This window comes from Puma concolor, chromosome C2 (genome assembly GCF_028749965.1).
Source record: "Puma concolor isolate L17-30 chromosome C2, mPumCon1.1.hap2, whole genome shotgun sequence".
NCBI classification, from domain to species: Eukaryota; Metazoa; Chordata; class Mammalia; order Carnivora; family Felidae; genus Puma; species Puma concolor.
This window is the reverse complement of record NC_141675.1, coordinates 82587535-82600155: the sequence shown is the minus strand read 5'-3', so window position 1 is coordinate 82600155 and position 12621 is coordinate 82587535. Positions and strand designations below refer to the sequence as shown.

Genomic DNA, 12621 nt, shown 5'->3' with positions numbered 1-12621 from the left:
TAGAGAAAGTGGTTAGGCACCATGAGATGTCCAAACCTGATAAATGATTAATATCCTTCACTTCCTAATTCTGTCAATATGCCCTGACCTGCAGGTATTTTTTCTTTTTTCAGTTCTTTGGAATAATAAAATTGATGGGCTTAATTACTGTTTTTTTTTTTTTTTTTTTCCTTGCTTACACATCTTCTTTTATTTCTGGAACTGAGGCTGTGCTTTATTTGGTTGAACCTGACTGTAATTTGAATACGTTAAGAGAAGCCTAATCTCATTATCATTTCCAAAGAGGCTCCCAGGAAAAGGATAAAAGAGAAGAAAAAATATTTAACAGAACATATACAATATTGTCTTTCCATGTTCCTCAATAATGAACAAATAGATCCTACCTAAGTTTTACAGAAACAAATCAGTCTTCAGTTATTATTCTTCAACTGGATAAATGTAAGTGGGAATATAGAAAGTATTTCACTGTATTGTGTTTTTTCATTGTTTCTTAGAAAAGTAAAGTTTGGGGCTAGGTAACCATTCCCGTTAGCTAAAATGTATATTTAAAAAATATCCACACATTGAAGTGGTCTGCGTAATTTAATTAAAGCTGTAACAATACTGTGATGTGATGGACTGAAGTTCAAACTGTGGAAAGGATTTGCAGAAGATCAGTTCCTTAAAAGTTTAATCATTAAGGAGTGTAAAGAACTTCACTGAAGCATCTTCCATGTTTCTGTGATTTCACCCAGGGAAGTTGTGTCTGCAAAAACAAAAATTGAAATTGTTAAAGCTACGAGAACTCCATAGATAAGGGGAATACCATCAACTTCGCTTGAGAAGAACTAAAACTACATGATGTTTCATTATACCTTTTATTTCTAGGACATATTTTTATTGCAAAGACAATAACACAAAATTATAATTACAGATCAAAATGCATTAGGAAGAATATCTTCAACGTATAAACTAGGTGCTTATTCTCAAGTCACAGTTCCTTTCTTTGGGTACCTGCTCTATTCTATTTCTTTCCATTTTCAATCTTGGTTCAAGGATGTTGCCATGACATATATAAGAAAGATAAAGAAAATCTGACTACTACTTCCTGTTTATTGCTATGCTAACATATTGATAATTGTTGTATATTTTGCTCAAAGGGGAACAATCATAATACTGGAATTTAAACATGGCATTTCTGCTCTTTGAGAGTTCTGTCAGTATATTTGAATGATAGTGTGTCAAAATTGTTTTAAAATAAAAAAATTGTCAGTATAATAAAGCAACATGTGCCTTACATTCTTAAAAGTCTTAGTGCATATGGCAGCAAGGGGTAGCATAATCAATAGTCCTATTTCTACCAAATTTGATCAGGAAGGCACCCTGATTTCAATGGCCTAGAACTTGCTAACTGCACTTAGAGAAAACACCTCTCTGAATTTAAGTTGTTTAGAGCAGAAGGCTATAAAAAACTCAAAACTCAAAATTTTGGTCCAATATGTTAATGACTTGAGGAAGACATTGTGCAAATACCAGATTATCTTCCTTTCCAAAATATAGCAGAGAAGAGGTTAGCATTTGTTCTGCAAACTAGGTAATATAAAGCAGCTGTATCTAGACCTAAACTCAAAATAATAAGCAAAACTTCCACAATTAGAACCAGTTTCACTTTTAGTGTGAACACTTACAGTGAAACCCAGAAGGTGAAAACCCACAAATAAACCTGGTCTAAAAGAGCCTACATTAACTCCTACAGAAGCGGAACAAAGATTTTCACAGTCAGACATACTGCTTCTGTTTGTTTTAGAAATGTATAACCAGAGAAATTGGCATCCAACAATGACAATTATACCCTGAGGACCTTATAGGTGATGAAGAGAACTTTGGTCTAGAAGTCTAGAGACCTGAGTCCTGGACCTTGCTCTGTCTGAGAGCCTGTACAATTTTGAGCAAATCAATTTCCTCTCACAGACCCAATGTCCTCATTTGTTAAAAACAAAACAAAACAAAAGGATTGGATTAAAATAGACCTTATATTCTTGAATCTCTTAGTACTTAATCCAAAAAATATTGTACCAATAAGAAATAATATACCAAAAATTGTTTTGAAAAGTTAAATGGAAATTAGAAATCTATTTTTATGTTTTTTATTATTCATAAACCATAAAACATAAAACTTCACATGAGGAAGTAAAAAAGCATCTGAGAAATCCTGGTGATCATGGCAGGAAATAATAAATAGAAACCTAATGGTTGAGCAGGTGCACTTGCAATGATTGACAAAAGAGAAAAAGAAAATATATGATGTTAAGTTTTATTCTAAACCTATTCTTCTGTGATATACCATCGTGAAACTTTAATAACAAGGACAGTGATTTTCATGATACTCAACAAAGCCTATTAAATGAAGGACATAATATATTAATTTGGATTTCACCCATAGTGATTCGGGAGACATTATATTAATTCAACTACCTTTTGATAGTTTAGTAGCTCTCTGGAGTTTATATGGTCTAAAACTTCATATGAAATTATATGGAAATGAGTTTCCTGAATGATTTTTTTCTTATCATAACCTGTTTTGGCTTAATTCAGAGATACCAAATGGGATGTCCAAGGTGATAGAGAACAGGTGGAAACTGATCAAAGTTTTAATCTCAGTGTCATAATGTTATCAATACATCAAGAAACTGGAGGATTGTGATCCTGATTTCAAGGAGTTACTTGGTTTGTAATAGCAATTAGTTAGATCTTTCTCAGATATAAGGTGGTGATTTTTAACAATCTTAAAGAGTGACCATACTTGGTATATCTCTAGATGTAAAGAAAGTCTGATCTATGTTTTGAAGATCTACTGCTCAAAACGCACTGTTCGTCACAGTATTCATTAAGCATCACCCCCTCCCCATTATTTGTGGACATTCAGTAACTTCATAACTTCATTGATCAAGAGCTCTGTGGACAAGAAAAGATTCTTTTAACTAAGTCATTCTGAGAATAAGAAAGTTGAAGTAAAATATTGACTTCTCATTGTGGTTTAGAGCATTTGACAAAGAGAAAAAAACAGGCATGATTCAAGTTGAGAGGTTCAGGGCTAATGTGATGCTCTTGGGGACTTTGCAGATTTGGTTTAAGCATCATCTTGAGAGAAATAAAAAGCAGAGTTTTCTCTTCTGTAGCTTGAAATTGTCAAACAGTTCCAGGTTGTCTTACCTGCTTGGGAGAGAGGATGCATTCTCTGTAGCCTTTCCTGGGAAAAAACATATTGCTTAGATTTTATGTTTAAAATTTACTGTTTATCATGAATAGACACTTCTCTAAAGAAGACATCCGGATGGCCAACAGGCATATGAAAAGATGTTCAGCGTCGCTCCTTATCAGGGAAATACAAATCAAAACCACACTCAGGTATCACCTCACGCCAGTCAGAGTGGCCAAAATGAACAAATCAGGAGACTATAGATGCTGGAGAGGATGTGGAGAAACGGGAACCCTCTTGCACTGTTGGTGGGAATGCAAATTGGTGCAGCCGCTCTGGAAAGCAGTGTGGAGGTTCCTCAGAAAATTAAAAATAGACCTACCCTATGACCCAGCAATAGCACTGCTAGGAATTTATCCAAGGGACACAGGAGTACTGATGCATAGGGGCACTTGTACCCCAATGTTCATAGCAGCACTCTCAACAATAGCCAAATTATGGAAAGAGCCTAAATGTCCATCAACTGATGAATGGATAAAGAAATTGTGGTTTATATACACAATGGAGTACTACGTGACAATGAGAAAAAATGAAATATGGCCTTTTGTAGCAACGTGGATGGAACTGGAGAGTGTGATGCTAAGTGAAATAAGCCATACAGAGAAAGACAGATACCATATGGTTTCACTCTTATGTGGATCCTGAGAAACTTAACAGGAACCCATGGGGGAGGGGAAGGAAAAAAAAAAAAAAAGAGGTTAGAGTGGGAGACATCCAAAACATAAGAGACTGTTAAAAACTGAGAACAAACTGAGGGTTGATGGGGGGTGGGAGGGAGGAGAGGGTGGGTGATGGGTATTGAGGAGGGCACCTTTTGGGATGAGCACTGGGTGTTGTATGGAAACCAATTTGACAATAAATTTCATATATAAAAAAAATAAAAAAATAAAAAAAAATAAAAAAAATTAAAAAAATAAAATTTACTGTTTAAAACATATAATATGTATGACTGAATATACTTATTAAAATATAAGCTTAGAATTTAAGTTTTCTGGATTTGAATTCTACTTACATCACTTACTAGCTATATGGCATTGTGAATTAATTAATATATCTAAGCTTTTTACTTATTTGTATAATAAAATAATAATAATTATTATTATTGACTACTACATGTCAGACGCTATTCTAAATGTATATTGTATATCAGATTTAGTCCTCTGCACAATGTAATGTGATAGAACTTATTATTATCCTCATTTTACGGAGGGGGATTTCAGAATTTCAACAAGATCCCACAGCTAACAGATGAATTAGGATTTGACTAGAAAACTGACCTCTCTGGTTGGCAGTTTTACCCCTTATACTGTACTGTTTCTCAAGGCACTGGAGAGAGTAATAGGACCTACTTTATGGAACATGATGATTAAATGAAGCTATGTGTGGACAGCACTAAGTATAGGGTCTAGTGCAGAGTAAATTTTCAGAACTATAATCTAAGATGTTATCACTTGCATGTACTATGTGTCCAATACATTCTAGACTACTATATGCATCTAATTTAATATTCACAACACCACACTATGTATCACAATACAATCACCGTGTTATTATGTAAGTGTACAAGACATAGAGAAATAAGGTATCTTCATGGAAACAAGATAATGAATGATGACAGAACCAGGATTTTGATTAGGTGTTCTGATTCTGTGCCTATACTCTTTCTGCTACATCATTCGCTCTCCTATGTTCCATGTTATCATAATTCTGGGAATGTAGTTATCAGCAACAAAATGGTATGTGTCACTGAAATGTGTCTTCTTCATAATAGAGGGATTAGCACACAGTTATGTACATGTGAAGGTGATTTATTACATCAATTAGAATTTTAACCATTGTTCACATATTAATACTCAATAGTTATTTAAGAATCTGGGAGAATAACTGAATCTTTTTTTTGGTGAAATATATCTCGGACATTCTTTTGCTTCTTTTTTTTTTTTTAAATTTTTTTTTTCAACGTTTATTTATTTCTGGGACAGAGAGAGACAGAGCATGAACGGGGGAGGGGCAGAGAGAGAGGGAGACACAGAATCGGAAACAGGCTCCAGGCTCTGAGCCATCAGCCCAGAGCCTGACGCGGGGCTCGAACTCACGGACCGCGAGATCGTGACCTGGCTGAAGTCGGATGCTTAACCGACTGCGCCACCCAGGCGCCCCTCTCTTGCTTCTTTAATGTCATTTAAGTTATTTAGCATCAATATATTATTGAGTACAGAAATGTTGAAAAAGTTATTTTATAACCTAGGAAATCAAAAGGGCAATTTATAAATCAACTGAATCAATTAGCCCATGGCAAAACATTAATCAGAAGCCTGCATATATTGTTACTTTGCCAAATGGTACTCACAGTTGGAATCAATTAGCCTCTGGAATTTGAGAGACGGTTTCCACCAATCCGATCCACAGGGATACCAAATCGCCTTTTTGGATGATCTACTACTTTCCTGTAATAAACCACGTAGAACATTTCTAAGCCGAAGTCCAAGTTATTAATTAATGACTTTTGCTCCTTTATTTCTTGCAGATCTGGGCACTGTCTTTGGGAGTGGGCATACATATGATAGTTACCTTTCATCAGTGCCCACTATATGCCAGACACTATCTCTTATCCTTTCAACATCTGTTAAAGTGGGTATACCTACCTCCATGTCACATCTGAGGAATCAGAAGCTTAGAGAAATTAAATGACTTATCCAAACCAAACAGTGCAGTTGAGAGTTGGGTCTTATTAGCATATCAATTTGCTAGGTGTTTAGCTTGGGTAAGTCCCTTCCTGCTTCAAATCTTGGTGTATTCATTTGATAATAGAAGAAGATTGAAGTCTGTCAGTGGTTTTCCCCAATCTCTGCCTCAAAATGGTTCTTCAAGGGAAAAATGGTTCTTCAAGGGAAAAATGGTAGTGGGAGAGGAAAAAGTGCTGATGCCAACATTGAATGTGAAGTGCATCTCTCTTGTCTTCCCTCAGATTTTACCCAGATACACTTGGTACACAATGGTCTATGTCTGTTACATAGTCTCTGTGCCAAATACTGTTTGAAAAAAAAAAAAAAGCTTCATTATTACAATAAAGTTTAGGGGCACCTGGGTGGCTCAGTTGCTTAAGTGTCCGACTTCAGCCTAGGGCATGATCTTGCCGTTCCCGAGTTTGAGCCCTGTATTGGGCTCTGTGCTGACAGCTCAGAGCCTGGAGCCTGTTTCAGATTCTGTGTCTCCCTCTCCCTCTCTCTGTCCCTTCTCCACTCACACTCTGTCTCTCCAAAAATACATATTAATATAAATAAATAAATAGATAAAAAATTTAAAATAAAGTTTAAAAATCCTACAAGAGACCTTCTAGCTTGTATGTCCTATCAATTCTCTCTTTAGAAAGAAGAAACATCTTAATTGGATTTGTTATTGCCATGCTTTAGTTCTATCAAATCAAAATCCTAATGGGGAGGTCTCAGAATGCTCAGTACATGACTTTCACTGGCCATGGAGCTGTGAGAAGTTTTGAGCCTTCCTAATGAAGATAGAGGCAACTTAACCAATTTTCAACAGCTTAAAGAGTTAAAAAGATTTGTTCAAAACATTTTGAACAGCTTCTATTCTAATTATTTGCATTATATTGTCAATATATACTACACAATTTAAACACCAAAAATTAATGAAAATTTCAATATCTATTATTTTTTCCTATTATCATTGATCATGTAACTACTATATATAAAGTTATTTTTCTGGCTGTCTTGGGATTGATAAATCAGACACAGCCTTTGCTTTCAAAAACCTATAACTAAGTACTCACAGATGGGTAATGATTTAATAAAAATAAGAAGAAAAATCTCTCATTTTTATTGATGCCAAATTTTTACCTTATCAGGATTCCTCATATCACTATTAGGTAAATAATTTATTTAAAAACTCTGAAAAGTATAGAGAATAATGGAAACACAGGGGATTTTTATTGCTGTGTCTTACATATAGAACATTGTATAAACACTGCTTGATTGTAATTAAAACAATAAATTTGGTGGTAATTAATATTTACCTATTGCTTTGTAGAAACCAGGTACTATGCTTTGTACTGTGTAGACAAAGATGATAAAAATGGACATTGAACCTGATATGGATCTATTCTCAAATGATATTGTAAGAATGACGCCATGTTATGGTTTTTTTTGTGTTTTGTTTTTACCTAACTCAGCCTTCTTTTCTGTTGATTAACATTCATCTTCATTTCCAAGTTGGCCCTTAGTTTTGCTAGTCAATGCAGGTAGCATTGTTTGTATGATCTTTATAAGGCTGTCTGCTAGACAACAGTTTGCTCAGTGGGGAGAAAGCTGAAAAAAACATATTTAGTGCTTATCCTTAACCTAGACATACCTCTGCCTCTATTCTTCAGATTTCTAAAAAACATACCTTCTTAAGGGACTTCTGGGTGGCTCAGTTGGTTTAGTGTTCGACTTCAGATCACGTTATGATCTCACAGTTAGTGAGTTCCAACCCCACGTCAGGATCTGTGCTGGCAGCTCAGAGCCTGGAGCCTGCCTCAGATTCTGTGTCTCCCTCCCTCTGCCTCCTCCCCACTCATTCTCTCTCTCAAAAATAATAAACATTAAAAAATATTTTTAAACATACCTTCTTAAGAGGTGTCTATCATTTGTACTTCTGGATTTCTTGACACTACATTGGCTACGTATTTTTTGACTTGCTAATCAATGAGGAAACATGTTATCTGTCAAATTAGCATAAAATTAATGATAAAGCATCATAGGGAAATTATGTATATCATCTGTACTTTAGGTATTCTGATGTAATTATAAATAATTACTGTTGAAAAAAGAAAATGTCTCTTTTTTATTTTGTGTTATTCATATAAGTAAATTTATAGACTTTTATTTTAAGCAATTATTTTCCTTGTGGTAGTAAGAACAAGACCTCCTCAAAGATGTTCACACCATAACCCACAGAATCTATGTCACCTAACATAGCAACAGAGACTTTGCAGATATGATTAATAAGGACCTTGAGATGAGAGAATTATTCTGGATTTTCTGGGTAGGCCCAATGTGGTCTAGCCTCCTTAAAAGTGGAAGATTTTTAAAAGTGATTGAGGAAGAGTGGGTCAGAGGGCTGCAAACTGAGAAGGACTTAACCCACCACTCCTGGCATTGATGATGAAGGAAAGGATCAAGAATCAAGGAATGCTGTGACCTTTAGAAGTTCTCAGAAGAAAATGAGAACCTCAGTCCTACAACCAAAATGAACTGAATTCTGCCAACAACGTGAATAAGCAGGAAATGAATTCTCCACTATTGTCTCCAAGGAGTGTGGACTGCTGACCTCTTGACTTCTGTATCCAGCTGGCAGATTGGGCAAAAGAGAGCACAGAGCAGCTATCAGGGAGAGATTGAGAGGCTACACAGTGGCTAGCAATCATATGGCTACACTTAACTGAAAAGGAGACAGAGAAAAGTGGTATAGAATGACATATGGGGACTGTTGTATAGGACTTCTGACCTATAGAATTATAAGATAATAAATTTGTGTTGTTTTAAGTCCAGAAGTTTAAGGTAAGTCATTACCATAGCAATAAAATAGGAATATGTTTGTCTGATTTAGAGTTATGTCTAAGGGCAATTTGTTTATATATATATAAAACAATTAGACTGAGGCAATTTTTACTCTTTGAACCCGTCAGTTCTTTTACTGACTACCCTACCATAACTCCAGGAAAAGGGTAAGAGAGAAGCCATCTCAGGGTCAAGGAGAGTGCTCAGAAGTCCCAGACAAATAAGAAGAGGAAGTGAGAAACCAACCCCTTCCAGGTGTTTAAAGGACTGGTTGAGAAGGGGAAGGAAACGACAGCTGGGAAAAAGAGGAGTGCCACACATGTGAACTGACCTCCCAGAGCACCTGTGGGATGGATGGTGGCAGGAAAAGCAACACTTCTGCTTTTTAATTTTTTAATTTATTTTTAAAAATTTATTTATTTTGAAAGAGAGAGAGAGAGAGTCGCGCATGAGCAGGGAGAGGAGTCCATTGTGGGGTTCTATCTTACGAAGAGTGAGATCATGACCTGAGTGGAAATCAAGGTCTGGAAGCTTAACCGACTGAGCCACCCAGGCGCCCCTGCTTCTGCTTTTTTAAAAGAAAACATGACAATCTATGCATCATTATAAATTAGAACAGAACATTTATTGGTTCATAGTACCAAGGCATTTTTTTTCAAAAATAAAGGTCCAATAAATGTAAAGAGGATTTTTTTTCTTTCTTTACCACAGTTGATCTTTTTCTGCTCAAGCAAATAGGAGGCAGCTGTAGAATGGTGGAAAGCAAAATATTTTTTTTCCTTCCTTCTTTCCTCATTCCATATGCTTTCCTTCCACCCTTTTCCCAAGATTTGATTAGCAACCAGGACATGAAAGACTCAGATTCTATTTGATTCTTCTACTTATTGATGGTGTGAGCATTTGTAAGACTGTTGTCATTCTGAGCTTGTCTGTCCTTTTTGATAAAATTTAGATACTTCTTGCTCTGTCTATCTTCCCAGCCTGGTTATTTATTTAACATATTTATTTGTTAAGTAATATTTTATTGATTTATGCACAACCATATGTATTTGTTCTCTGCACTGGGGATAGAGTGGTGAATATGACATGCATTAGCTGTTAAAGCTCACATTTTACTTGAAAAAAGCTAATGAGGTAACACACCTGAAATCATTTTACACATTTTAAGTGATTCTACTATTCTTTCCTATAAGTCCTGCCCACTGGTTTTCAAACAATTTGTAGTTTACCATTTCTACAAATAAAAGCTTTATAAAAGAGATCAATGCCTAGAATGTTAAGTGAGGAACACTCTCAGTAAAGAAGTGCCCCTTCTCCATATATGGTGGCCCCTGAAAGAGCTTCCAGAACCACATAAGGCTGCTTAGAGCAGAGTTTGAAAACCCCTGGCCAAGAGTATAAGAATGTTTTTGTTCTAGCCAGAGATCTGTAATTACTTTGATTCATTTTCTAAAATTTGGGATACGTTTCAAATGCTCACATGTACCTTGAAATCAAATAAGAAAAATAAATAAAAGAAATATATATGAAAAACCATGCAGTATTTACAGTTTTTAGCAATAATACAAATGAAAACAATTATTCCCATAAAGCAGATAAACCAACAACATGATCATAGCTCAGTAAGTTAAGTAATTTCTACACAGTCTCCATCCATTTAGAAGTAAAATGGCAAGCTAGTATTTATCTTAACATTTTTGCTGATAAGAAAAATATGTCCAAGTACTACACTCTATGACACATACACTTACAGGAACAAACAGTGTGTAAAACATAAATAGTAAGATAGTGAAATAAGTGTTCTTAAGACGAAAGGGGAAACTGTACTTTCTGACTACCTAGTCCCTCTTGTGACAAAATAATGGTATGACATGGTTTATCTAATCTACCTTTTTCCATTCTAAAAGATTCTGAAATAGTTTAAGGATACAAAATACCTGCCAAACTAATACAAAAAGAATGGATTGGTCATTTTAAATACAACCTAAACTTCACATTGAAATATACTTCCTGTATAAAATAGGATTTGTTAAACATTTACATTCTTTGATAATTCACTTTCTGAAAAATTTTTTACACTCTAAAACAGCAGTTAGAAAACTTGTAGTTAAACTTTTTATTGCGAATCACTTCACACATACAAAATAGTCTATAAATTTATCTATGTTCAGTTTAAAGAAAAATAAAATGAACATTCCTGTTGGCACCAAATTAAGAAACAATATAACCGGCCCTTGAATTCCCCAGTGTTCCTGCTTCCACACGGAATATCTTTCATGGTTCAGTCCCAGAGGTAATCTATAGACTGAATTTTGGTCTAATAATTCTCTTACTTTTCCTTATAATCTGTATGTATTATTCAAAACTCTCTTGTTTAGTGAGGATGGTTCTAAAATTTTATTTAAAGAAATAACATATGAATTCTTCTTCTTTCAGCAAATATTTTGTGTTTTAATATTTGTCCATGTTGATACATGCAGTTTATTTTCACTATTGTATAATATTTTATTATACTAATTAATATATACAACAGTTTATTTAGATTTTCTATCATAGACAGAAAATTGAGTTATGTTCTTTTTTGTCATTATGTACTAGTCAGCTGAAAATTTTCTTATAGATGACTTTAATGTACACTTAAGGATTTCTCTAAGTATATTTTTAGAAGTAGAATTGTCAGCTGTGCCTGTACTTAATTATATTACATAGTACCAGACTGTTCCAAAGTTGTCATAGCAATTTACATACCTAAGAGCCATGTATGACAGTTCCTATTGTTTCAAATCTAGGCCAACCCTTGCATTGTCAGACTTTCAGTTTTGCCATTCTGATGTATTTGTAATTATATCTCATTGTGGTTTTAATTTGCTTCCTTTGAATAAGTTTCTTGCCTTTTCATTTGTTTATTGGCTATTTGGATTTCTTCTCTTGGAAGTGTCTGTTCAAGTCTGTTGCCTGTTTCCTATTGGTTAGTTTTTCTTTTAAATACTGATTTGTAGGAGGGTTACAACTACTCAGAATATTAGATTTTGTCAGATGCAAATATCCTTTCTCAATTGTGGTTAGTCTTTATTGTGTCTTTTATGAAAATCTTTAATGTTGTTTTTAAATTTATCAAGATTTTTACTTTTTATTAATGACTCCACTCTAATGTTATGAAGGTCTTCTCCTATTTCATCCTACAATCTTTTTGTAGTTCTTTCACATTCATGTTTTTAATGCTTTTGAAATTATTTTTTATTTATGGAAGGAGACAAAGGTCATTTTTTTTTATTCATGACCAATTATTTATAAGTGTTAGATTCAGCTTAAGTTTCATGGAAATTTCTTTTGCAGTTTTACCTAGAATTTTATTGCATCTAAGGTATAAATAAGTTTGGAGAGAATTAAAATTTTTATGATATTGAATCTTACTATCTAAAATCTTTTACTAAGGTTATCTTTCATGCCTTCTCAATAATTTTTTAATTTTCTCCATAAAGACGTTTCATGTTTATTGGAATTGTTGTTGTGACACCATATAAAAATATGTGCTGTAGGTTTTTCAACAGGTGTCCCTTACTTGGTTAAAAAGTTTCCTTCTATTTCTATTATCAGTTTACCAGTGATTTTGATCATGAATAGATGTTTACTTTCATTAAGTGTTTTCATGCACCTATTGGGTGATGTGGCTTTCCCTCTTCAATCTGTTAACTATTTTTTGTTGGTTTCTTTGTTTGTTTGTTTGTTTTGAGAGAGAGAGAGAGAGAGAGAGAGAGAGAGAGAGAGAATGAATCTTAAGAAGGTTCCATGCTCAGTGTGGAACCCTACATGGGGCTTGATCCC

The 12621-nt window shown here is 34.4% G+C and overlaps 1 protein-coding gene across 3 annotated transcripts in view; it reads right to left on the bottom strand.

The window, feature by feature from the left end:
• Window positions 1-653: 653 nt before the first annotated feature.
• Window positions 654-12621, bottom strand: part of OSTN (osteocrin) — a 54773-nt gene continuing 42805 nt past the window's right edge. For 2 of the 3 annotated variants that reach the window (XM_086675002.1, XM_025914062.2), the window contains 2 exons: window positions 5589-5685; window positions 654-745 (listed from right to left, as the gene is read on the bottom strand). In XM_086675002.1, the coding sequence (XP_086531128.1) occupies window positions 5601-5685 (85 nt within the window). In that variant the 3' untranslated portion in view covers window positions 654-745; window positions 5589-5600. Of the gene's footprint in view, window positions 746-3192; window positions 3230-5588; window positions 5686-12621 lie in introns of all 3 variants that reach the window. The other variant, XM_086675003.1, reaches the window with a different exon arrangement.